The sequence below is a fragment of the Anopheles ziemanni genome, chromosome 2 (genome assembly GCF_943734765.1).
Source record: "Anopheles ziemanni chromosome 2, idAnoZiCoDA_A2_x.2, whole genome shotgun sequence".
Taxonomy (NCBI): domain Eukaryota; kingdom Metazoa; phylum Arthropoda; class Insecta; order Diptera; family Culicidae; genus Anopheles; species Anopheles ziemanni.
The window spans coordinates 69,308,147-69,335,050 of NC_080705.1; the positions used below are offsets into that span (position 1 = coordinate 69,308,147).

The window sequence follows — 26,904 nt, forward strand, 5'->3', positions numbered from 1 at the left end:
TTAGGCAGGGATCGATGCTTGTTCGTAGAAATCAGGTTCATCTTCTGCACCCTCGTTCGGTTGGCTTCCGTCGAGCTGGAAAGTAGATGGGGGAACATTGAGTATCTCGGGCGAACTTTGAGAAACGGGCCACTTTTATCGGCCCGAACTTACCGCTCGCAGCTCCAGCGGGGAGAACAGCTTCTCCATCTGCTTCCGTATCGGCACCATCAAGATCAGGAAGAAGGGGAACGCTAGCGAGAACGGCGACGACTTGACCGCCCACAGCATGGCGAGGGCCAACACCTGTACCAAGGTGAAGATATGCATCTTCCACGTCGGTACACGCCGCACGAATGGCACTTGTGGGTGGTGCTTCACGGGCATCAGGTACAGCCGCAATCTGTTCGGAAAGGCAAGGAAAGTGAGCAAATTTCGGGCACTGGGAGGCGTAAGTTCCGGGACGGAGTGGGGTACATACCGTTCGAAGAACTGCACTCCACTCATGGACGCGATACCCATGTAGAGGAACACACCGAATAGAACCGACATGGGGATCAGGCGCAGGATTGGAGCCATCGTCACCGATAGTCCGACCATCAGTGACACGAAGAAGCCCGATATTCTCTGCTCCTTGACGTCGGCAATGTGCGGCGCATCTCCGGGAGCGTGGTTTCTACGTTGAAACAAACAAAAATTTGGTTAACATTGTAGCAAAGCATTCGAATCCGTCCCTCACGCACCTTGACATGATTGTAACGGCGGATACGTGCGTGACCGAGCGCACGGTTGCGGCACAGTGCCACGGCATTCCGAAGAACCCGCACACCACGTTGAGGAAGCACAGCAGCACAATGTCCATGTGCAGCCCGGAGCCCTTCTTGAGGCCACGCTCCGGTTTGTCCACGATCAGCTCCGAGATGTGCGTCTCCATGAAGATCAGGATGTACACCAGCAGGGCGGGCACGCCGGCCACGAACGGCAACCAGCTGGGCACCCCACCGAGCGGAATAAGCCAACCGCGCCGGGTTTCGTCGCTCGGCGAAAGGCCCTCCGGTACGCTCAGCTTCTCCGTGAACACCTGCGGCAGCATAAAGTCCACCGCCACGAACAGCGCGATCGAGATCGGTACGCCGAAGTCTCCGAGCGCTCGGCGCGCGTTACGGCCGAGGAAGTGCGAGTTGCGGAACATCTTCAGGTAATACGCCAGCGAGAACGTGCCGAGGGTGAGGATCGTGCAGAACAGGGCCGTATTGGGGCGGTTGATCGGGCCAATGCTGTCCTCCGGTAGGAGCAACGTGGCGTCGGCGGCCACTCCGAGCGTTCCGTTCACAACCGCCGTGAGACTTTCCGCGAGCAGCCCATCGGAGGCGGTGGTGGACGTCGTATCGTTACCATCGGCCACAAACGGCGCCGGCGCCACGGTGACGTTCTTGTAGAGATACTCCTCCAGCAGCGGATGGCGTGCGTACACCGAGATCAGCTTCATGGCGGTTTCGACGATGTAGATCAGTGTGATCAGCGCCGAGAAGATCTCCTGCGTGAAGCGGGTGAACAGCCGCACGTACACGCTTCCCTCGAAGGCGGACACGACCAGCGCGATCACGGCCAGCCAGCAGCCGACGTAGACGCGCACCGTCAGGAAGCTGAAGTTGTTCGCGATGCAGAACTGGTTGAGGGCCTCGTCGAAGAGCAGCAGCGGACCGGTCGTGCCGATAATTACCAACGGTTGGCCGGCCAGCAGGTGAAACACCAGCCCGACGAAGGACGCCGATACGAGCGTTTCGGAAATGCCGATCAGGTTGTGGGTCTTGTCCGATGACAACCCACCGAAGGTGATCGCCGTCGAGAGGGCGGCAAAGTACATGAAGATCGTGGCCGCCAGCGTTTCCGTGTTGAGCCCGTCCATGATGTCGCTCTTGTACATCGGATACCGGCGCTTGATGTCGTTGATCAACCCACCCCACCATCGATTGGTCTTTTCCAGCGGGTTTTTCTTCGGCTTCTTGCCACCACCACCACCAGCGCCGGTTTCAGCGTCGGCGGCCGCGGCCAGCAGCTTCTTCTCCTCGTCGCCCGTCAGGTGCACCTCCACCGACTGCTTGCTCTTCAGCTTCGCATCGAGCGCTTTCTTCTTGCGCAACCGGATCATGTCGCTCTTCGCCTTCAGCTCCTCGAACGGGAGCAGCGCCTGGCGTTCCCACTTGCCCGGCGGGAGCACGATCGAGTCGTCCAGAAACTCGTTGATGGCCGACAGCAGCTCCCGCCGGTCGTCCGCCCGGTACGCGATGTCGTGGAAGTGCTCGTTCGACATGAGCGTCGCGATCGAGCGGCCCACCTCGTGGTAGTCCAGCTCCGTCTTCTGCGGGCCGAGCAGGATGAACAGGAAGCGCACCGGGATCGGTACCTCGGTGATGCTCGGCATCGGGATGCCCTCGGCCAGCCGCACGAACGCGATCGTCGGTTGCTCGAGGAAGTCGACCGCACCGACCAGGACCGTCGTCGCTTCGGCCCCCTCGGGGATGCGCTTCAGGATCGATTCCTTCTGCGTGCGCATCTTGATGTCCTCCTGCGACGACGTGGCGGTGTACGTTTCCTCGTTGATGTTGATGCGCGTCTCACCGTGCCCGCCATGACCATTGATTTCTGGCGACGGCACGATGCGCGGCTTCTTATCGTCCACGCTCTGCATCCGCGGGGAGCGGTCGCGTCAAAGAGAGAGCGAAAAAACACACATTAGGACGATCTATTTTAGAACCGCAGGAATAAACGCCACGAACGAGCAAAAGTTCGTCGCAGGAAAAGTTCTACGAGGACACTAGGTAAAAGCTTACAAAGTAGAGTTAGGGTTAGAATTGGCAAAACCACACCAGAAGCTGTTATAATTATAAATACATTAAAAACACCTATTTACACAAGCTACAAACATGCAATACACACTTTTTAAATATTATACAAGCAGCGAATAAATAAACCAAAATGAAAAGTAATTTAAAAGAAAACATATTTGGCGTAAAAGAGAAAATTCCAAATGTTAAATTTAAAACAATTTCATAAGTAGTGATGTAACTCCAATATAAAAGTGACAACAGGATAAAAAAAAACAACAAAAAAACTACAAACAAATCTAAAACGCTACTAGTATTTAAAAAATAAGTGTGTTAAAATTCAACATTTTTACAATACTAGACTAGGGATGAATTTAAAAAAGTAAAGAAATCTGGAAAAAGGGAAAAAGACTAAACAACTATCTAGTAAACCCTACATCTTCAAACATGGAACTAAAAACAGAAAAAAAAACCTACAACTATTAAATAAGAAAACAAAAACAAAAGAAAATCACTAACAGCTCAAACGTAGCTAACAACAGCCAAAACAGAAACATGTCCAGTAAACATGCCAAAACAAGCGGAACGGGCGAAGTGGCGCACGGGAAAATAAGGGGTCCTAAACACTTTGTTCCCGCGCCGCAACAAAGGTGACTTAAACTAGCTTAAAAGGATCTTGCCAGGGTCGCGTGTTTGTGTTGAAGGGGAATTATAAGAAGGAAGTGGAGCTTGTAGGGGAGCCTGTGTCAATTTTTACTGTAAAGCGTGGGTATGTGTGTGTGTGCGTCGTTTGGTGGGAGGAAGAACACAGCCGGTGGAAGTTGCTTAAATCAGTTCGATATATTAATTGATTTACAACTGTCAGCGATAAAGGTGAGTTATTTCGTCGCATACCAACGGCACTGGCGACCGTGGTTAGGGTCACCGGTGCTGCTGCCGCCGCCGCCGCCGGTGCTCCTGCTGCCGTCGCGCCCGTCGCACCACTACTACTAGTGTCCTGGCTGACGGAGCGCTTGCCGTTGGAGGCGGTGTGCTGACGCTGGTGGCGTTGGTCCTGCTGCGGCGTCGGTACGGATCCCTGCGCCCGGGAGGACAGGTTCGGGCTCTGGCCGTACACCGAGTTCGGATGGAGCGAAGGTGGGCTGAGCGTGTAGCTCTGGGTGGGGCTTATGAAGGAGTTCAATCGTCGCACACCCACGATCACCTCCCCATTGCCACCGTCCTCGGCCCGCATGGACAGAGACTTTGGGAGCGGGTCATAAGGATTTTCGATTCGATCGATCGAGAGAGAAAAATACACAGATGTAGATAGGGAGAAACGAAATCGAAACAAACACACAACACGGTTGAAAACGATCCGTTGGGGTCGAACCCGCCGGCATAACGGTCCTGTTCTGCTGTTCCAAAAGGTGTTTCTGGTGGGTGAAAGTACACACTACGGCGACGGTGGAAGGATGGCAGGGTGTTTCTGTATGTGTGTGTATGTGCGCACGAGCAACACTAATGACAGATGGGACGAACTGCGCCACTACAGATGGAGCGAGTGAACACAATTTTCCCTGCCATAGTGGGGTGGAAAACAATTTGGGGACACATACAGGCTCACCCGATCACACAACAATCAGACACACATTTAAGGACACGCAGGTCCACAGGACAAGTTCCTAAAACGGAAAGCCGTGCCCTTTTTTATGATACAACTTTTAAATGCGTAATGAACTGGAGATCCTTTTTCCGGTAAAGCACAGCATTTTCGAGAAAAATAACATAACAAATTTCCCTACTTTTGTGAGTAATGTTGTGGTAAATTATCAAAAACTTTAAAATTTTTTTTGAAAATAAACAATTCAAAAATTATTAAATAAATTGAACATTGATTACGATCGTAGCTTGTCGAGCTCTGAACTGGAATAAATCTATCAAATTTAAAACCTGTGAATCTCAGTTTCCATTTTAATTTCAAATCAATCAGAAAAGCTTGATCTATGATTTTATTAAATATCTAAAATGGTGACCAATCAGTCCACAATTAAAAAAAAGGTAAGGCTTTCCGCTTTTCACCATTATGTTATCGTCCAGCCTCGTCCAAAAACACTCCTCGTTGCACCTTGCACATATATTTTCCACCCACTAAGCGTTGATGAAACACTGATAAGCGCGCCCTAATGTGTTGGTGTATGACATGAGAACGTATTTACAGATAATTTTCAGATAAAGTAAAATCGAACAGGCGGTTTTTTGCTGTTCATATGGGCTTGTTCTATTGATTACCAATCGGCTAGTGTTAGTGTTAGTTTCAGTGTCAGTGTCATCGATAAACACCAAGTGTTCCATGCTACGATCAGTTAAACGAAATGCTAGATTCTAAAAGTATACAAATGAAGAAGAAAAACCAAAGATGGAAATAATATTTAAAAGAAAAACCAAATGAGAACCTCGAGAAGGAAAGAGAGTGTGGCACGGCGCTGAATTTGGAAGGGAAAAGAAACAAAGTAAGGGTCCTAAAGGACGGTTTGGTTTGATTGAGCCGAACTGAGTAGATGGCTTAAAACGATTCAATTAACTTAATCGCATCTAATGGCTTCAGGCGTCCTTTGGCACACACGAACTGCCCAAGGACGACACCCATCAATCAGGTATATTGTTCCGTCCATAAATAAGGCAGGCCACCTTTCGTTCCTTCTGCCTTTCCGGCGATGTATTTACGTATATGGGTGTGTGTTTATTTGTATGTGTGTATGTGTGAATGTGTGGTCCCTATACGATGGTTAGGAGATGGAAGTGAGGATACCGTTGTTAATTAGTGATGAGTTGTTCGGTGCAAAGTACGATGGATATACTAATAACACTACGGTGAACCATGGTGTGAATGGATGTGTGTGGCTGTACACAGTCGCGGGTCGCGGGGTCGAGGGACGGTCACTCACCTGCAGGCTCGTGTAGCTGCTGTACTTTCGCTTCGGCCCGAAGGAGAAGCCACCGTGCGAGCTCTCGTTCACATGTCGATGGCGTAGCAGCAGTGCCCTCATGATGACCGGTTTATCGTCCTCGTGGATCAGCTCGTCGATGACCATCTGCAGGGGAGGAGGGGGTGTGAATTAGTAAGCCCACTCCGGCGAGGGCACACGGGTTCCGTACCTGCTCGACGACGCGATAGGCCACCGACGGAAGGTCCTTCTCCTCCAGGTCCATCAGCACGACGCCCGTTTCGAGGCAGCGCCGAAGGTTCAGCAGCGAGTGGAACGACAGGGAGGCCACGTGCGGCCGGCCCCACCGATCGGCGCCCTCCTCCACGTCCTCCTCGTACTTGATCCAGCGGGCCGTCTCCTTCCACTCCCGGTCCTCGCCGGTGCCCGTCAGCTCGTCCAGCTGCACGAACACCTCGTGCGGGCTGTGATCGTACAGCTTCTTGTACTTGCCCAGGGGCAGCAGCTGCTGGAGGGGCGGTGCGCCAGCCTCCTTCCGGTTGATGTTCACCATCGACGTGACGGACTGGGCGCTCACCTTGTGGCGGCGCAGGGCCCGCGGATCGTCCGAACGGTGCGACGTCAGCTCGTCGATGTCGGCCTCCTGCAGGGTCGCATCTTCCGGTTGCACCGAGATCCGGCGCCCCGTTGGCCCGCCCTCGGTTCCGCTCTGTCGCCGCCATTCCGGATGGTATTCCTGCAGCGAGAACTTGCGCGACTTATGCGGATGGTGGCGCCTGTTTTTCGGGGGTGCAGGAAAGGGGAGGGGAGGAAAATTCCAATTAATCTTTCTACTGCGCTTCGACGGAGACAAATTGCTTCCCGTACGTTTCCGGACGAGTTCCGGCTCAAATGGGTAGTAAACCCTAATAATAGAAGAAGCGTATCATGCTACTCGCATAGCCCAGGCTTTTGTGAAATTCTTAAAGTGCGCGCCGCTTTTAAACAAATTATCAAACGCGTGGGACAGAAATTCCTAAATTTTTAACAAATAAAAAAAAATATATGATACAGCAAAAATTTGCCACTACACTCTCTGTTATCTCGAAAATAACGAAATAGCTGTTTTTAGTAGATAGTTCAAATGGTAGCTATATTTCACATCAACCTTCAAACCTTCAAGCCTTCATCAAACCATCAAACCATTAAACCATCAAAACCATCAAAACCATCAAAGAACTAAAAAAAAGACTATTCCAACCTCCTCTCTCAAAGTCTTCATTGCAACTCAACTTATTTCTTGGCTGACCTATTCTATCTTATTTACTCAGCCTTCTTTGATAATATGTTTAAACTTTCCTGGCAGCGCTAACACCCCCTCCCGTAACGTCTCTCGGGTTCTAACGAAGACTTACGAAATCTCCAACGTTGCCAGATGGATGGCTGCTCGTCTTACGATTTTCTTATTCGCTAGCTCTACATCCGCTTGTCTAACCCTTTTGTCTTTACCTTTTATAACATTTACTACTTTCCCTCTCATCCATTCATTTCTAGTTTTTCCTTCAACGACAAAAACTAGATCTCCGATTTCCAAATCTTTTTGGTCCTTGAGCCATTTACCTCTCTGGTTCAAAGATGTCAGATATTCCTTTATCCAACGCTCCCACATTCTATCTGCTAAATATTGCGACCTTTTAAATTGGTTCCTAAGTCCCTTGGCTAAATCGTATGGTTCACAAGTTGCAGTGTATGCCCCTGGTACCCTTAGGAATTGATTCGGAGTAAGCGCTATTGGTTCTGATGAATCTTCAGCGACATATGTTAATGGTCGCGAGTTTATCATTTCGCAAGCCTCCGCCAAAGTGGTTACTAATATTTCGTCTGTCAGTGTTCTGTTGTCATTAAGGACTCGCATCGCTTCTTTCACCGAACGCACCATTCTCTCCCAAACGCCGCCCATATGTGGAGTTCCTGGTGGATTAAAATGCCAGGATGTTGAAGTTGAGGTCACTTTTTCGGCACACTCGTAGAACACCCGTTTCATCTGTTGAAGTTCCTTGTGAGCCGCTTTGAAACATGTTGCATTATCCGAGTAGATATCGTTCGCCTTTCCAAACTTGCTTTCAAAACGTCTAATCGCCATCAAACACGACTGAGTTGACAGACTGTGAACTACCTCGAGATGTATCGCTCTCACAGCCAAACAGGTGAACAAAGCAACCCACCGTTTTTCCTTTCGCCGTCCAACTGTAACTTCTAGTGGTCCAAAGTAATCGATGCCAACTGCGCTGAAAGGACGAAGATTTGGTGACGTCCTCTCCACAGGTAAAGGTGCCATCCTTGGAGTGTTGGGCTTGCACTTATACACTTTGCACCAATTGCACTGACGGCAAACCGTTTTAATTGTTGCTCGAAGTTTCGGGATCTTAAATCGTTGTTGTATCTCGTTGAAAACTGTCTCACTATTAGCATGACCATAGACTTCATGATAATGTTCAACGATTTTCTTTGTGATGTTATGTTGTCTTGCCATTATAATTGGGTACCGTTGATCGAATGGAAGATCGGGGTTGTTGGTCAATCTGGTATCCATTCGCATTACTCTTTGGTCGTCTAATATTGGAGAATATATGTACACTGTGCTTTGCTTTTTAATCTTTTCCATAGCACTTGAATCTGTTTTTTGCAATTCTTCTTGCATGATCATATGCGCGTAGCCCTTTTTCTGGTAGTCTTCGATTTGTTGGCATAGGTTGTTCATCAATTCAGGTCTTTTCTTCAATTTCGATTCAAGTTGTCTGAATCTCTTCGTTGCCATGGAGTAGCTCTCAGGAAACTTTCTTCCATTTTCTTTCCACAAAAGCCCTGTTTCGAACCGATCGCCTACTCGTTTCTTAGTTTCTTCCATGATTCTTTTAGCTCTTTTATTTTCGGCAGAATCATTCGGAATCGAGATGACGGACTCTTCTAACTGGTGTTGTTCTTTAATGAGTTCGTGCAGATCTTCGTTTGTCACTCGTTGATGAAACCCTATATGGTTGGTATTTGTGGTGCCGGATTTTGTGTAGCCATAAACTGCCCAACCAATCTTTGTCTTGACGGCTATTGGATCATTTTCTGCTCCAGAAACTACATCTAACGGAGTGAACATGTCGATGTTGTTCAATCCTATCAACATCTCGGGTCGTCCTTTGTAGGATTCCAAAGGAATGTTTTTCAGATAGTCGTACCGTTCTTTTAATTTTCTTGGATCCAGGCGTTGATTCGGCAGCTCCAACTTTTCTACGGTATGAACATTTTTCAATAGCTGTCGGTCTGTAGAGTCCTTTGATGATATGGTGAGATTCAGCTTCTGAGACCCTTTTTCTACACGTTCGATCCCAGCAGTCCATGTTAATGTCAGTTTCTCTGGTACTCCGGTTGCCCCGAGACGATCCGCTAATTGACGTTCGACTAACGTTATAGCTGCACCTTCATCCAAAAAGGCTAGTACCGTTAGTTTTCGACCATCATGATGAATGTCCACAGGTACTACACGAAATAACATACTGTCGCCCGTACCAACATGAGCACTGAATACGTTCACTGCTGCATATTGCGCATGTTCGTGTAGCAGAGGATGATTCTTTTTAATACAACCATCGACGTTGCATTTTGTGGGTCTAAAGCATGATCCATTGTGAGCGTTGAGGCATTGCTCACATAATTTGAATCTTGTAGCAAGCTCCTGTCTTTTCTTCACGGGCCATTCATTAAATGACGTACAATTACGTAGGCGATGCTCGGTTCTATTACACGCAAAACATCCTTTTTTCTCTTTCTGGACTGTATGATGTGTAACTGCTTCCTTTTTACGCGAATCTTTCGACTTAGCATGCTCCGCCAAGTATTCGTGTATTTCAACGGTGCTATCTAACACTTCCGAGACTATTTCATTTAAAAAATCCGTCAATGTCCGCAATGATACCGAATGCTGACCTCTTTTGTAACGCGACCAGGCTCGCTTGTCAGTATCTGGGAGTTTGTCTACTAACTCTTGCATGAGTAGTGGGTTATAAAGATGGTATTTTAACCGCGCTGCCTCAAGATGTTCGCAGAGCTCTTCGACCGCGATGCTGAAAGGCAGGAAGCTGGTCATTTCCGTCGCCTTTGGAGCCTTAACGTCGCGCACTTTTTTCAATAAGTTGTTCAAAATAAGTTCCGGCCTCCCATACACCTGACGTAACTTTTCGATTGCGTGTGGCACTGAATCTGGTCTTATTAATTTTCCGCGTACAAGCTCATATGCCGGACCTTTAATAGATTCTTGTAATCGAACAAGATTTTCGTTGTTGGTGAATCCGCAAGCTTTATTCGAGGCTGTATAAGATCCGTAGAAGTGCGGCCAATCTTCGGGTTTGCCATTGAAGACCGGCAATTTTTGGGAAATTCCGAGCCGAGTACGACGCTGAGCTTTGGTTGGCAATTCGTCCATGATTTCTTCTTCTTCTTCGCTAGAAGAACTTTCACTGTCCGAAGATGATTTCACATATTGTTTTTCTTCTTCTAATTTCTTCATTCCGCGCGTTATCCGCCGGGATGTTCCTTCTCCAGAATCGCTATCTTCAATTTCCTTACGGAACTCTAAACGCTTCTTCGCTTTTTTCAGCACGGCTTTCTTGTCCGGAGAATCATCTCCGCTTTTCACCGACTGCTCCATTGTCTTTTTTGATCACACACTCACTGACTTTTTGGTTAGTGTTTCAAACTTCACACACGTCTCTTTTTTGCACTGTCACTCTCTTTCTATACGTTCATCGTATCTTTTCTCAGCGTTAGCACAAATTTACGTGGTTTGGTTCTTTTAACACTCACTGTCCAATGTCAATGGCGGAGTTGCCTTTCTTTAGCTCACCACTTCACTCGTCTTTGATTTTCACTTGTGAAGAGGTTCACTACTTTTTCGGGACGAAAACTCTTCGAGAAGATTTGTGAATTATTTTTGAGAATAATTCCTAGTTATTTTTTTTAGAATGTTATCTCGAAAATAACGAAATAGCTGTTTTTAGTAGATAGTTCAAATGGTAGCTATATTTCACATCAACCTTCAAACCTTCAAGCCTTCATCAAACCATCAAACCATTAAACCATCAAAACCATCAAAACCATCAAAGAACTAAAAAAAATACTATTCCAACCTCCTCTCTCAAAGTCTTCATTGCAACTCAACTTATTTCTTGGCTGACCTATTCTATCTTATTTACTCAGCCTTCTTTGATAATATGTTTAAACTTTCCTGGCAGCGCTAACACTCTCATTAATTCAGTTTAAATTGTACCACAATAACTTTCGCTTTTAAATGTATATTAGAAAAAGATCCGTAAAAATACATATATTCCCATTAGTGAATTTTCATTTTGTGTAGCATATGAAAACACGACGAAAGTTTGATCAAATGAGTTACAGAAATTAAATTATAATACACTTTAGCTAAATTCAAAGTTTAGTTTTGCGATGGGAAGATGCGTTTTATGATTAAGTTGGAAATTATTTGATGGAAATAGTAGATCTCCACTTTAGATTTCTGACATTGATGTGAATCTTTCGCTCAACTCTCTTCTTCATTAGTATGGAAACCCTGATACTGTGGAAATTTTGAGGCTCCCTTAAAATGATTTAAAATGCCTATGATAGGGGTTTTTAGCATTGTCGGTAAATTAAATGTTACTTTCTTATTTCCTAAACTTGTATGGGTAGTGTTACTTTTACTGAGGGTAATTTGTACCTAGCTCAATTTGAGTACCTTTTTAGATGAAAGTAATTAGTGAAATTATATTAGCTTAACAATTGTGTTAGTAATTGTTCCCTTTCTTTCTTTATAATCCAATTCGAAAAACGAATTGACTGTAAGATATTAAATAATTTTTAAACTTTTTTTCAATATCCAATTCAATGTAGCATTTTTTATTGTTCTTTATTTTTTAATTCTTACTCAATGGGAAACCTAGGTGGTACTTTAGGTGTCATTTTTATTTTGTTTCTTTGCAAATTGTGCTCATCTTTATCAGGTACTCAATTTGATTTCTGAAGCCTTGATAATTTTAATCTGTTCTTTTTTCTCTACTATAGTTCGTTCCACCTCTGTTGCTTTGGTCAATGGCTTTAATGTGCTAGAAAAAATTTTGAATTGCAATGAAGTATTTATATTTCTTTATAACATTTGTCAGAAAGAAGGAGCTATTCAAAATTTGAACTTCTTAGGAACTTCTGGAGAGGATAATTTATTACATTAAAAATGGTTGTCAGTAAAATATGAAAAGTGACAAAAATATTAAGATTTGGCAATATTGTACAAAATGAAGGGGTCAAGAAGAAACAAGTGAGGTAGAATAACGTATTCGTGTGTACAACACCATTGCTTGTCTTGTCACGAGTCACATTTGGTAAATCAGAGTAAAAAGCAATAAAAATTAATCGTTAAAGATAGAGAAGGAAGAGAACCCCGGAAAGGTATTAAAATAGAAATCACCCAAACAGAAAACAATGGGTTCCCTTAAAGGAGCTACGTCTCACACTTTTTCGATCATACAACAATCATTATCATCTGTACAATTAAAGATAAACAATTGCTTTAAATTAGTCACGAGAAGAATATGACCCAATTCCTTGCATACAAGCGTTACTTTACCCAAACCCTTCTGTTCTTCCCAGAAACAAAGATAGGGTATTGGCTTTGGCATGCTGCAATCTATCATCAGATTGATGAAACACTCAAATACGTTTGTGGAGGCTCTATCATTGATAGTAACATAATTCTTATATGTAAGAAACGTTGCTTTCAAACTTGGGAAATCTAGATCAAAATTCTTTCATTTGTCTTTTATATAGTCGATAAACTTAGTATAACCCCAATAGAACGTTACCCAAATAATCATATAGAAGGGAACAAGGGTTTCAAAAGTGATTCCACATCCAATATTTCGTGTAGGGAATCGATCTGTAACGATATAATTACGACCAACATTACGATGACAGATTTCGTGCAACCGGTATGTCTGTGGAATATGGATTCCAGTCTGGAGTCGATCGCTGGGACGAATAGATCGCTGGTGGCTGATCGGTTTTGGTGATCCGAAACGCCTGCAAATGGCTGTCGTGAAGGCAGCCGTAATGTGAGTGCGTGTAAAGGTGACAGCGGTGGAGGTATGGTTTTCAAATGTGGAGATCGTTGGTACGTGCGAGGAATAGTGTCTTTCGTACCACTGAACACTCCAATATTTCGAAGCACAACGTCTTTATCAATACAGTAAAGTATCCATCATCCAGTGGATAATGGACTAGAATAGACACTCTTCAATCTACAGATTTTTGGATCTAAAAAGTTCAACCTACAGTTTTAGATTGGACCTCGGTCACAAGACTCTCGTATATAAACGGGCGACAAAACTATATACCGTATTTTAAGTACATGGCGCTGCCTTGGTAAGGTTAGAAATAAAACTTGCTCTCTTATTACCACGACAAGAACCGAGTATGACGTATCTAGAGATAGAAATGCGAATTCAAATCCAAAAATGCGTAAAGCATTTTCAGGGATAGGATTGATAGAAACTCATCATTGGTAAGCAATAATAAAAATACAAAATTGTTGACAAGGATACAAAGAATATCAACATTTAGGCTACAAACCAAATAAGTATCTAGGGATAGAAATCCGAAGTAGAATCCAAAAAGGGCATTGAGCATTTTCATGGATAGGATTAATAGAAACTCAGTTTTTGGTAAGCATTAATTACAATACAAAATGGTTAAAAAGGATATAAAAAATGAACATTTGCCAATCTTTACTGTTCTACACAGGGCGTAAGCGTAAAACCCCTACTGAATTTCAAACACCCCGAGCACAACTATGACTACGAGCAAAACACACAAGGAGAGATGTAAATAATCATCTTACATTATAAATTTAGCTACGTATAAGCTACGCCAGTTACGGTGGACTCAGTTGGGCTCAATGCCAAACATAGAGTTCCAAGACTCTTTGATGTGTGCTCTAAGCTTTCTATCGAGATGAAACCCGGAGCGAGGCAGTAGACGATTTGAAACCTAGCTACTAGTATGGTTTCATAATTTCGCATCTACGACACCACAATGTACGTTAAATATTAGTCCATAACATTCCTAAGTTTCCTTTCCAGCTCAACTGATTAAATTACAACTGCTTGTGATTAATTACATGGGAGAAATTTAGAAGCAGACAGAAGAAAGATAAGCGTTGCAATCCCGGTTTGATTTCGGCAATATAAGCACATTGCTTTTATCAATGTGTGAATTCATAAAATAGACAATTTACGCAGACTATAAAAAAGCAATGATCATAGCTGTATAATTAACAATTTGTTTTATGAACTCTTGCATAATAATTTCCAAACTATTGGATCCATATCGCAACCCTGTCGTAACCTTTTGTAGTACACTTCTAGTGACTCACCAAAAGAAACACGAGAAAAACAAATAATTTTAAATTTTGCCACCAAAATCTTCTGCGAACAAAATTATTTGAAATAAGGTAGTAGTACACGAAAATACGATATTTCTACAACGCAAACTAGAACAAAAACAGAAATTGCATAAATATGCATGCATCGGTGAAGAAGAAAAGAGAATAGGAGAAAATTTCAGTACCATGCCATTTGGAAATAGTCTTCACTAACCTTTTGCTTCGAGTTGGTTTGTCTTGAAGCAGTTTCCTTGTTTTTGTTTTTTGGTACATAATGCAAATGCATAGTGTAAAAGGGTAGAATGATTGCGAAATATAAGCAACAGTAATTTGTTTCCTACATTAGTCTGCAAAGTATTGTGATAAAATTTTATCGAGTATTTCGTGCGGGTTTCGCGCAGTAGAGATTTCTTTGGTGGTAACAATCTATGGTAAGTTAAGAAATACCTCAACGCAAAGGGTTAACACAAGAGTGTTTGGAACAGAAAGTTGTCGGTGAGTTGGTCTGTATAGTTTTACGCGAGGGCGTGTGTAAGTGTAACTCGTTCATCCTAAGAAACCACAAATCCCGACTCTGTTTTTTTGGGTTTTCATCCCTACTCACTCCGTGCGCCGACGACGTTCCTCGTTGGTGTCCTCTAGCGGCAGTCCTTCGATCTGGGCTCCCTTCTTGTCCTTGTCGAAGTGCACGTTCCTTCTGGCGCTCGTATCCTGCGGAAGACCAATACAGAGGACGTCGAAATACAATGTCTATCGGGGATAAGGAATGGTCCTGACACTTACCCACTGTTCGCCCTGGACCGTACCCTGGTCCACGATCGGCTCGTCGTGCACGGTTTCGCTGAAATCGTTCGACGTGTTGTCGGCCAGCGTGGCATTGTTGGCCGTCGTCGTCGTCTCGCTCTTGGACGAGAACGAGAGCGGGCTGGTCGGGGTGGTGGTGGGCGGCGATTTTGCCCCGTGGCCCCCATTGCTGACGTTGCTGGCGCTGGACGCCGCGTCCGGCTGGTGCATTTGGCGGTTGGTGCCCGGTAGCTGCGCCGGACGGCTGCTGTCGGCTTTGTCGGGGACGCGGTGCGCTTCGTCGTACTTCAGCGGCGAGTTGTCCAGGATGACATCGTCCTTGAGCCGGTTCAGTTCGAACCGCTCCTTCTCGATGCCGCTGGCCGAGCCGAAGACGCGCTCGATTTCATCGTCCAGGTGCACCTCGTTCGGGTCGTCATTGGTCGTCTGCGAAAGATGTGGAGAAAATTGAAGAACGCCATCATGAGTTTCATTCTAACCATTTATTGGAGGTGCAACAACACTTTTTCGTCACTCGCGTGATCCAAGATTGCGTAGCGAAACACACATTCACAGGGGTTATCAAAGAACACACAAACGTCATCGGTTCTCCCTAGCCTGAGGTTGAGTAATCAAAAACTTTAATTTAAGAACAACAATTTGTGTTCATAGAGTACTTCAAAGGCTACTTTGGTGATTTGTTCGATGTATTTATGGATTGTAGAATTTTGTACCGCTAATACCGTTTTATTTATCCGAACCTATAGCTCAGTTCCCTATCCACATCGCTGATTGCCATAATAAACCATCTCTTCACAGCTTGTTGCGCAGCTGAATGTTTTATCGAAACAAAAGTACCGACAAGCGAATCCCACGGTTGACACGATTTCCCTCGGTGCCTTGGAGATTCCCATCGTTGAGGGAATTTCGAGGGCATAAAGAGTAGGGGGAGACGTGAAGCATCATCAAATCCAACCGCTCCGAAACATAGTTGCCCGTGGTCACGCGATGTCGTTCTATCGAACCGTTGCGCCGAGTCATTGCGCTATTCCGCCCAATGGAACCCGTTCGTATCAATCGTAGTGACGCCGACAGCCGTATCTAACTGAACGGTTCGATGCTGCTCGGTAATGGAGCCGCGGCAAGGTACGTCCTCGCTGTACGGCGCTTGGTAGGTTATGGTTTAAAAATAACCCTTCGAAACTAGCGATTCCGACAAAATCAGTGCCAAAAGCGTTGGTCAAGACCATGGCAGTGACATTCAGCCGGTCGAAGATTTTGGGAGGTTTTGCATGTGCATGGACGGCCAAGAGAGGCGAGGGGGTGTTCTACTTTTTATTATCGTAATTAGTTTCACAAAATAATTCAAATATATTACGACAGAAGGAGCCCATTTCTGGTTCGGTTAATTAGAAGTAAACATTATTTTCATACCTAAATTTTGAAATAAAAATTAATCTACTATGCACAGTAAATTCATTGAGGTCTAAAAAAATAATAAGACCTTAAATTCTTGTACGAGTTGAACTAAAACCATTCATGTTTATCTTTCGTTCCAATTTTCCCATACAAGTGTTCACCCTGGGCAAGTTCAAATTTGTTTATATAATAAAAATACTTTTTTTTTGTACAATACGGCCTGGCCGTCCAAATATAAAAAAAAAACCTTTTTGAAATTTTCGATACTAAATTAATATTACTGCAGTAAATTACAGCATAAATTTGTAGATTAGGTTTACTATAGATTTTGTTTACCAAAAAAAAAAAAATTACAAAATAATTAGAATATTTAAATTAAAACAAAAGTATTTAAATATACTAATTAAGGTTAACATAAATGTGTGTGTTTGTTTATTTTCTGTAAATTATGCCTAATCCTTGATATTTGTTTGACTCATTTCATTTGCATGCCACAAACAAATTGGTCCAAAGTATATAACCCCCTTTCGTACACACGAAAGCCCTTTTGTGCACTTCAAACAGGTGCACGGCACGCCATTGCCTCATCGCTACAATTTGTTTGATCGTTGGTAGCAGGCAATAGTAGCAATTTATCGCTTCACCGGACGGGTTTCACTCGCGGTTCCGTGTCAAGTGTGTACGATTTTTTTTATTCCTACAAGAAAAACAATAGACTTGATAGCAAGAACATTCGATAACGATTGCAGGTCGCTTTACAGTTATTGCACCGGTGTTTCCCTTGTTTCCATAGCCATGTTACACGCATCCAACTACTGGCAAAGAAACAAGTGGTTCAGGAGCAGCTGTAAACATGCGGTAAAATTCCTCGAGCGGTGCTTCCAGCAGTACAACAGTCCTGTTTTTCATGACCGATTCCGAATGCCTTGAGTTAATATTTAATGTGAAAAACAATACGCCGTTAAGACGCTCAAATAAAATGATTTGCAACGAGTTTCGTTGTTCGTATTCGTAATCGATGGAGGCGCCCAGTACTTTACAGCGAATTGTTTTCCGAAGATGTTGTTATGTTTTGCATTCACAGGGTTTTTGCATGCAAGGACAAAACTGTTTCTCGAAAATATTTACAACGAAACGTGAGAAAACGATCGTCAACAAACAACACTGAAATGGGAATGGAACGGAAGTGGTAACCTTTCGTCGACGTCCGCCCAGCGAGTGGCGGATGCGCTCAATGATTTTCGCCGTCACCTTTCGAAACAGGCCACGGGTGGTCGCGCCGCTCGCGGTGCGCCGGTGGTTCGGTTGGCCCGAGGCGTTCAGTTCCCGCTCGCGACCCTCCGTAGCGTGGCGCACGTTGCCGAGCGAGTGGCACGAGGACACGCCGACCCGCACCGTCGAGCAGCGCGACAGCCGCGGGCAGTTCGAGTCGGAATGGCTGTGATGGAGTGCGGTGATGATGGTTGTGGTGGTGGTGGTGGTGATGACGGGCGCCCGGGTGGACTGGACCGATCCGGTGGCGCACGACGACGACGCAGATGAGGTCGATGGCGGTGAGGATGGAGCATGTGATGAGGGTGATGGAGCTTCGATGCCGAGCATTACCGAAGAGCAGTCGACTTGCATGCATCCGCCGTTGAGCTGTCCGCGGATTTAGGCGGGTGGCCACCAATTAACGCACCACTGGTCCAGAAAAAAACCCTGCTCGAGTACGAATCAAAACCGTCGACCGGATTGATGTCGATGAGACGTGGATGGGTCATAAAGTAAATCGGCGCCCTTCTTATGACACTCGCCACTTCAGCACTTTTTTGTTTGCACTTTGCGCTTCGAAATCTCCGGATGCTCCACGCTCAAGTGGGCCAGCACCGACCCGTCGTTGTCGTCGTCGTCTTCGTCAGCACTCGAACAATATTATCATCGAATATGACGTGCACTCGCACCCGACCCCACTCGATGGCCAGCAGTCTGCCACCGGGCGGCAATATTCACACACCTAATCTCCGAACCACCTCGAGTGGTCCCACGATTAATTTGTTCACACACACACGGCACACTTTTCGTCGTTCGATTCGGGTTTTCGTGGGGATTCGTCGTTTGTGAACCGTCTGGTTCCCCCTTCGGGGGGAGAGGGTTACGGAACTACGGTGTGGTACGTTCCGGGCCGGGGAGCTTCGAGTGTCTTTCGGGTTGCCCGAGCGTCCAATAATTAATCACAAGCAGAAGCTGTTGTTGTTCATTTTTTTCTGCGACGCATTTTTCGACCAGCCCGAGGCTAACGGGGGAGCGCTAAATGAACCGGCTAACGTTCGAGAAAAACATGCAAATTAATCCATTCCATGTTGTCGCAGGTTTTTTTTCCAGTCGATCGCACAAACAAAAAACGAAAACATTCAGGACCATTTATGCCACCAACGCGCCGTCGCCCGGCTCGCGAATCGATGAACTTTGCGCAAATTTTGCAAACGCCTAATGAAAAACCCACTGGCGCAAACACAGTTCTCTGCAGTTTTATTTGACGCAAAAAGTCGTATTTCGATTCGACTGATTCGAATAATCCAGAGTGATTCTCTAATATGTTTTCCCTCACTCATGTTGTTCCCCAAGCGTATTTCCTCAAAATCCAATTGATATCAATCTGTATTGTCCAATAAAATTGTCTTCAATATGCTACTTTCCCATTCTCTATTTCATTTTTTATTTCTAGTTTTACGACACGTGCCGTATTGTAAATTCACTATTTAATTGTTTGAAATAATGCTTCTTATAATAATCAGGCACTCTATGTCAATTGACATTGGAACTGAAAAAAGTTAATCACTTTAGATTTGGAAAATATATTATTGGTTTCATTTTTGTTTTGAACATGTGAGCCATTAAACTCATGATATTTCAATATAATTTTTTTAATTCTCTCTTTTTCTCCAAACAATTTAAGGTAATATAACTTTTTCATTTTGTTTGTTATGTTTCGATCATCCGTTATGGCATTCATTAAGCTCCAAGGGTCAGCTTTAAGGTGTTTTTAACTTGTTTTTGTAATACAATTGTGTCACAAAACTCAAGCTAAATTCCTTTTTATGTTCAGCTTATTATTAAAAGTTTCAAATTTCTTGAATCCCGAAACCCTAAAGCAACTCCTAATTGTTAAGGTCCAATGGAGTCCCATCGATCGACATGTTTTTCAAGATCGCCGGACACGGGCCAAATATTTCGAAACCTTTGCTTCTGCTCCATAAAACCGTGAACTTCAACATCACAAAAAACGGGTCACTGGGCTCCACAGCATAAAACTGGGCATAAAATTTGGCTGTGATTTTAATCCGCGAACATTGAACTTGTCACCTTGAGGCTATCGTTTGCGCGGCTGGTCTCAAGGCGACCACATACTTTGAGGGGGTAAACATTTTACGACTCCTGCTGACCTCGGGAGTCCGTGCCAAAAACAAAAAGCCCGTGTCGAATTGAGAGCACGCGGAAGCAGTGAGGTTGCATGAGGTTGCTTTGATAGGCAACGATTTGCACGCAAATTTAATGGCAGGTTCGTTAAAAATTTGGCAACGGTCAAAGGGCGAACAATTCCACCAAACCTGGTCAGCTGATCCCGTCTGTAGCATTGCTGATAATGGTTAGCACTCATTACGGTCGGTTGTTATCGCACCACAAGCGAATTTTTTGCTCCCTAACCCCATGACAACTTGAACTGAAAACTTTGTCCAGAACGGAAAGTTATCGAAACGTGACCCCGTCCGGCTGGTCCTTGGGTGGAATTTGCGCAAATCCGGCGTATTCCGGGTGACGAATAAATCACGCTCCCCGTGCGCTCCCGCACAGCGTCGCTGCAAACCCATTGCTAGAGCTTCGCCAAAATAGAAATGTTTGCCAATATTTTGTTTATTCGCAATCCCGTGGTCACTCGCCCGTTTCAGCCGAAACTCTAACGTCACTAAGATCATCACAAATAGGTAAGAGAGTTGTTTTTTCGCCTTCTAAACCTCCACCCAAGTAGGTGTAAGTAGCCACAGTTCTTCTTATTCGACCGAGTTTTCCCAAGGGTAAGTTGGGCGACAAATGGAAAACTAAAACTAACTGAATCAAGCGATTGTACGCTTTCGATTGACGCTCTGGGGTGAAAGAAAATCTCGACGTGGGATGCTGAGTTCTAGCGGTTTTCTTGTTTTGTTTTTCTTTTCTATCGACAGCACTGCTTTGTTGAGCCACTTTTCTCCCCCTGGCGAAATCACAACTTCACTGCGGACACCGAAAGTATCGCCTACTTGATTCGCAATTAAGTCACATCAAGTAGCACATTTTATAGAGAAACTTTTCGCCCCGGACGACCAGCAAGCACCACGGGAAACTTCTGCTTTTCACGCATAAACACATACACACGCGCGCACACACCTCGAACGTGCTATCGATAGCAAAGGGGGCGATGGAGTTAAATAAAGGACCTTCGAGCGGCGGACGCAGGGCGATGTTTTGCCGTCGAGTTTCCAGGCCCATCTGAACGCGGATCGGTCAATTTTCCTTCCGGTGAAAATCTTCTACGCCAAAAAGTGCTCCAGATTTCCACGACAAGAGAGAGAGAGAGAGGGTGATGGGGAGCGATTCTCTCGTGGCGTGTTTCGGTTCGCTCCGCTGTGAAGGATCGTGAGCTTCCCGGGGGTTGCCAGTGAGCGGCACGAATTTCGTGTTTTGACAATCCAACAGTTTCAAACCGGCGTGCCCTCCACTTGATGGGATTCGTGCAGCTCATCGGGAGCAAATCATAAGAGCATTCAGGGCAGCTTGAGAGGCACTTGGGCCACGAGGATGGTCGTGTGCATGCAAAAGCACATGAAGAGTACTCACCAAGGGTGGCGCATTCATTGCGTTACTCTACAGGGATCTTCAGTTCTCTACAGGGATTATCCGTCGGAAATAGAATATATTGAAGTAAAACCCATACTCTTTCTTTAAAAAAAAAGGATCAACAGTTACTTGGATGTTTTGTCTTACGAAACTGAAAGGCATCATATTCATTCATTGATTCTATTTAGTAAAAAAAACCTCCCGACGAAAGTGAGTAGAACCAGGTGTGTGGGAAAAATGTGAGATGCTCAACATTCTCACCCCGAAGGCACGTGTTTGTGAGAGAGCACAAGGGTGAGACAAAAATCTCACGTCAGAGAGGGGTTTTCCGTTCGTATTATTCCTCCCCAAATCGTTCACTTCTATCAACTTCCCACAGCAGATTTGTTTGTGCTGGGCTACGTTTTTCCCGAAGTTCAATGTTGATGCCCCCCACCCCAAACACCCCTCCCTCCACGGGAGGGCGCAGCGATAGGAGTGGGAAAATGCGTTTCCCAGCAGAACTGGGGCAATGGCACGACCGGTGGCGTTGGTCAAGGAAAGCGGATGGAAAAAAAGGCGCGCGAGAAAGTGAGTGGGCGCGAGCGAACACGGGATGGGACTCGACCGAAAGGGAAAAAGGGTCAAGTTGGTTCGGATTTTTTCCTTTTTCTTTTTTGCGATCTGATTTCCCACAGTCGCTCGACATTCGCCCGTGGTAGGGAAAACATGTCCTTTTTCCTATACTCGACGAGCACAGCTGATATGGTGCTTTAAACACAAACACACGCTCATGGCCATCGTTCAGCAATGGTCGAACGGGACCCACCGGAGTGTTGATTGCGTTATCCGGTTTTGTTTTGCTCCAGTCCACTCACTCGTGGTGTTATTGTTCGATGTTGTTGTTACTTATGAACTTTGCCCGAGTCCTTTTTTTTCTCTTCCGCCCGGGGATGTTATTGTGTGCATTGCCAAATGGCGGCAAAACAAAACACAAACACACTGCGGGGCGGGGAAAAATCATATTTTGATAGCGGTGGGAATATATTTTGACGTTCCAGTGAAAACAACCGTTCGAAACGAGCAGATTAAAGGTGATGCGGGCCGACAAATCGTATGCAAATTGAGGGTGAACATGTGGTCTTTGGTTATTGTAACGTCCAATTTTTCCCCTCCGGGTGCTTTACTGCTTCCCTGTTACCATCGTTGCGTAACAAATGTAGGACATTGATTGTTATTAGATCGACAGGATAAATTAGGTGCAACACATTTCGGTTAACGGGTCAAATAAAAACGGTAGATATATTTCCTCTCAGCTTGATGAAACAGTGTGGCCACATGTGCACGCTTTATTGGCATAATCCATCAATCCTTGCTTCGCCCATCCCAGCGTCTCGGGCTCGATGTGCAGATCGTAAAGGAGGGGAAGGAATCGTTTACCACCGTCACAATTTCTTTCGGGCACATTTGGCGTCCACCGGCGTTTGCAGGAGAGCGAGCAATAAAATGTGAGTGGAAAAAGTCATCCATCCATCCACTTTGGCGCCACAATATCTAGCCTTTCGACTTTCGTTCGTCATCACGTATCGAGCAAATCACGCACCGTTACAGAAACGTCACCAAGGCATCGAATGTAGAAGGCAGGCACCGAATGTAGAAAGCCGGCCTTAGAACGGCAACCCGTGGTCGTGACCGGCCGGATAAATGAGTTTTCCTCGTCGAGCAGGTGACGCCCGACTCGCCCAACCGTCATGTGGCCCAGCCGAGTTACGTCGTGCGCCGGTCTGGACCGGTGGTAATTAAAATCACCGGTCAAGAGCTCGTCTAACGAATGCGACCATGGAGAGGAAAGATGTGCACGGCGTACACGGACACTACACTAATTACATTCTGTTCCGTTTTTGCTCTACGAAAGGGAAATGAAAGGGTCTTTTTGCAAAAAGGCGCATAAAAGGGAGCATTTGACCTTCAGACTTTCATTTGAAGAGGCGTTAGTTATGGCACCAAGTCCACCTGGTTAAACATTTTATCAAGTATTCATTTTTCTTACTTATGAAGAGTAAACTAAAGAATGGAATTTCACTTACTATCAGAGAAAATCTCCGTAAAACCGACTCCATCGACGTACGGAGCGGATCGCTGACACTGGGGATCGTAAGGAAACTCATTTTCACGCACTACTGGAACTTTTATGGCGGCCAACAGTTCCACACACTGCACCGAACATAAACCCCCTCCCGCAAAAAAGCCTCCTAGGGTTTCACCGTTATTTTCGGCAACTCACTATCGACGCGATCGGACCAAGCCAACCGACTCCGGTTCACCTCCGGACGGAAATGATCGCGATCGGGCGAATTTTCAGCAATAAATGCTCCCCCTGTTCGTTTGACACCTTTCGTGGTACACACACACACACACATACGGTGCGAGAAGGCATCACGAAATGTTAATTTAGCTAATTGAAAAACGTTTTTCGTTGTTGTGATGAAGATATTGCCTCATCCTACCCCTACCAAGTGAGGAGGGAGGGGGGGGGGGGGAGGTATTAGCGAGCAAACAGCCACAAACACAACAGTCAAATCGAGTGGATATATTTCTTTACCTTTGTGACGTATCATTTATCACCGAGGTATGAAAAAATAGCACGCGATGCGCGAAGAACAAACTTGGTGGAAGTAAAACAGAAAGCCTATTTCCAGACCGGCGGAAACCCGTTTTCGACGGCTTTATTCTACCAGCCAAGGGTGGGGGGCGGAAGAAAGGAATCTATTTTAAGAAACAAATTAATAAATCATGCCTATACACACGGATAAACTCGGTGGACACAATACAGTAAACGTCCAGCCGGGGTAAGGAAGTGTTGTGGTGCGCAAACAATGGTCGGTTTCTTTATCGGCTCTGGAAAACTTTAGAACACGCCACGAGCGCTGGAAGTTTCCGAACGCAACATAACTACAGCTCGATGTCTAGGTTACGATCTAAAAATGAAATTGTCATTTAGAAACGGTTTCCCTGTTGCCTCCGTGCCGGCTTTTCGTTTCGGTTTTCCCCGTGTTGCGATTTTATCGATTTCCTTTTCTCTTTTTCCCCTTCAAACGGTTGCCGTTTGTCGAAAGGTTCTGCCAGCAAGGGAAGATACGGTGCATTCTATCTGTTTGCGATCGATATAGCTGACGGCCAAGGTCATGCAAAATGTGAGTAATGGCAGCTTGATGACAAGCGAGCCGAAAAATAAGTTTCAAAAAATGTGTTTCCAGTTTGCAATTTGTAAATTTAAAGGGATTTGTAAAACAACGAATTTGCTTGAAAAAATTTCAATCAATGATTTGAAATTTTTTTGTTTTTAGATATTTTAACTGTTGATGGGAAAAAGGAAGTTGTGCTAACAGGTTGAGGATCTGCAACATTAATGGAGGCGCCCCATGTTTTATCAATATTGGTGTGACGTGTTGAAGACAAACAGGTAACGAGTTTTATTCTTATTTAAAAGCGATAGGTATATAGCGCTCATTACGTACCAGAAATCCTTTAGCTTTGAGTGTCAGTAGCGGAATTATCCTACTCATTTTGCTGCCGTGCAGGAAAAAAAGGAGCACACTTCACAATCGTTTCATAAAACACGCACCCTCAGAAAGGACACTCGACGAAGGAAATGATTTTCCATAAAAAACCTCACTTTCACCGAATGGCTCGCGGTAAAATGTGACTCAACCGAACTGTTTGCCATGCAATCCAGTGCACACAAACATCGCCGACGGATTAGGATTGACGCGGCCACTCGAGGGCCGTCCGGAACCGGTTGACGTATCCAATTACTCCCGCACCGGTGCGTGTCCCGGGGGCGCAAATTGAGCACGACTAGCACGACGTCCCGCTTCCGTCACGGCCGGTCCGTCGTCGGGCACTGGCGTCGCGGTCGGAATCACGACCCGGCAAAAGTCTTCGACCGGGAAACACGTGGGTGTGTCCGTTCGGCCGCACGACGTCCGTGCGAGGATGTAATTGAACCGCAGGGTTTTGCGTTTTGTTTTTCACTCCCTTCCATCCGGTAGAAGGAAAACGGACGACATGGTGTACGACCAAAGGTGTTTTAAATGTGTATATCGTTAAAATATAGTTAAAATTTCCCACCTTTCTAGTGCAATGTTGTCAATTATGGAAAATGAATCCGCCAAGATTTTTCATTTTTAAAATGAGACATCAGTTTTGTTTTAAATGTGTAGACACCCTGTACCTTTATTTGCATACAGTCAAACGTGTTTTTGTATGCCCAACACCCTCCCAGTGTGAGGTTGGTGCATTCCCACTCGAAGGTGGCCCCTTCGATCGATTTTCCGACGCGCACGAGGCGTCGTAAGGTGGGGCATGAAAAAAAAACAAGCAACAGCCAATCGATACTCACTATCATACACAAACCATTTTACTGTTTCATTTCGAACGAACCATCTACTATTCCACCCTTTTATCGCATTATATGGAGTGAGATAACAATCCTGACCTTTCCAGCGGATCACTTCCGGGGGGAGTTTATTTTACCGACAGAAGCTATCGTTTTGTTTTCGGGAAGTCATTAAGCAATTCACCGTCATATGACGAACCATTTTCCGGTGATCGAACGCTCAATAGCCTGCCAAGTGGATAATGACGGCTATATTTTAAGCCAGCGATAAGCCAGTCCTGTTCGTTGGTGGCGTAAAGCGTAGGTGTTGGTGCTTCTGTTTTACGGAAAAAAAATCACTTGAAGTTATAAATCAGTGCGTGAATGGTGGACACTCATTCAGCTGAAGGAGGAACCGCTTATCTCGGGCACACGGGGACACTCATTAAGGGGTAGTATCTTGTCCAGACAGCGGCTCAGACATTTTACAATGTGTTACCATAATTAACAAGCCATTTGCACGGTGAGATTTACAATAAATCTTCGTACGAAACGGATCGGATGGCCACCGAAATAACTCTTACTTTAACGCTTCGGCAAGCTTACGATCGTGCGTGCCAGCATTACGATGCGTTTTATGGTTTATGGTTCCCCCCGGGGACGGAGAATTATCAGACTCCGATAAGCCCACAGCCTCACATGAGACTGAAAAGTGGAAAACTGAACAGGCGTGTAATGCTCCAAAATTAGACGATGTTAGAAGATAAGGGTGTTTCGAGTGCACTGGGGCGCTTTTATTGCACTTCTTCCTATAAAACGCGCTATAAAACGACTAAGCGTAAAACGGAACAGTTTTGATTGTTAGAAACCTATCGTATATTCATCCAACGGATGTGTTGAAACGGTGGTTTATTTAAAGAGCTCTGTTCAACCTTTCGAAAAAATACATTGGGATTTTTTTTCCGGTTGGCCAAAATTAACCAGAAAAGTGTCTTATCGAATGCACCAAAGCCGGTCCCATGTGGTGTTTTGATAAGAAATTGATTTGTCTACTCCGTGTCGTACGTTTATTTATCTAGGAGAGACGGGAAAAAAGGGCAACGTTCAATTCGTGTCGCCAGCCATCCAGGTGAAAGTTATTATCAGCCCCTGGCAACACGTGTTGGAAGAAACCAGTTGATAAAGTTCGAGTTGGGCTTAATTGTACGCTGGTCTGCGGCTTAATTCCTACGCACTTACCTCCTTCGTGTGGAATCCGAGAAAGGACAATTTTCTCACGTTGTTGTCCCTTCGGCTCAT

At 45.2% G+C, this 26,904-nt stretch overlaps 1 protein-coding gene across 2 annotated transcripts; it reads right to left on the reverse strand.

The window, feature by feature from the left end:
- On the reverse strand, positions 1-26,904 carry LOC131287087 (anion exchange protein 2). Of its 2 annotated transcripts, XM_058316107.1 has the most exons (11): positions 26,845-26,904; positions 14,976-15,422; positions 14,797-14,903; positions 5,946-6,510; positions 5,735-5,881; positions 3,789-4,050; positions 3,658-3,737; positions 723-2,668; positions 461-655; positions 154-382; positions 1-75 (listed from the first exon to the last, which is right to left on the reverse strand). In XM_058316107.1, the coding sequence occupies exons 1-11, from the start codon at positions 26,902-26,904 to the stop codon at positions 1-3; spliced, it is 4,113 nt and encodes a 1,370-aa protein (XP_058172090.1). The 2 variants fall into 2 exon arrangements, with proteins under 2 accessions (XP_058172090.1, XP_058172098.1); XM_058316115.1 differs by lacking the exons at positions 3,658-3,737; positions 3,789-4,050 and having other exon boundaries at positions 723-2,665.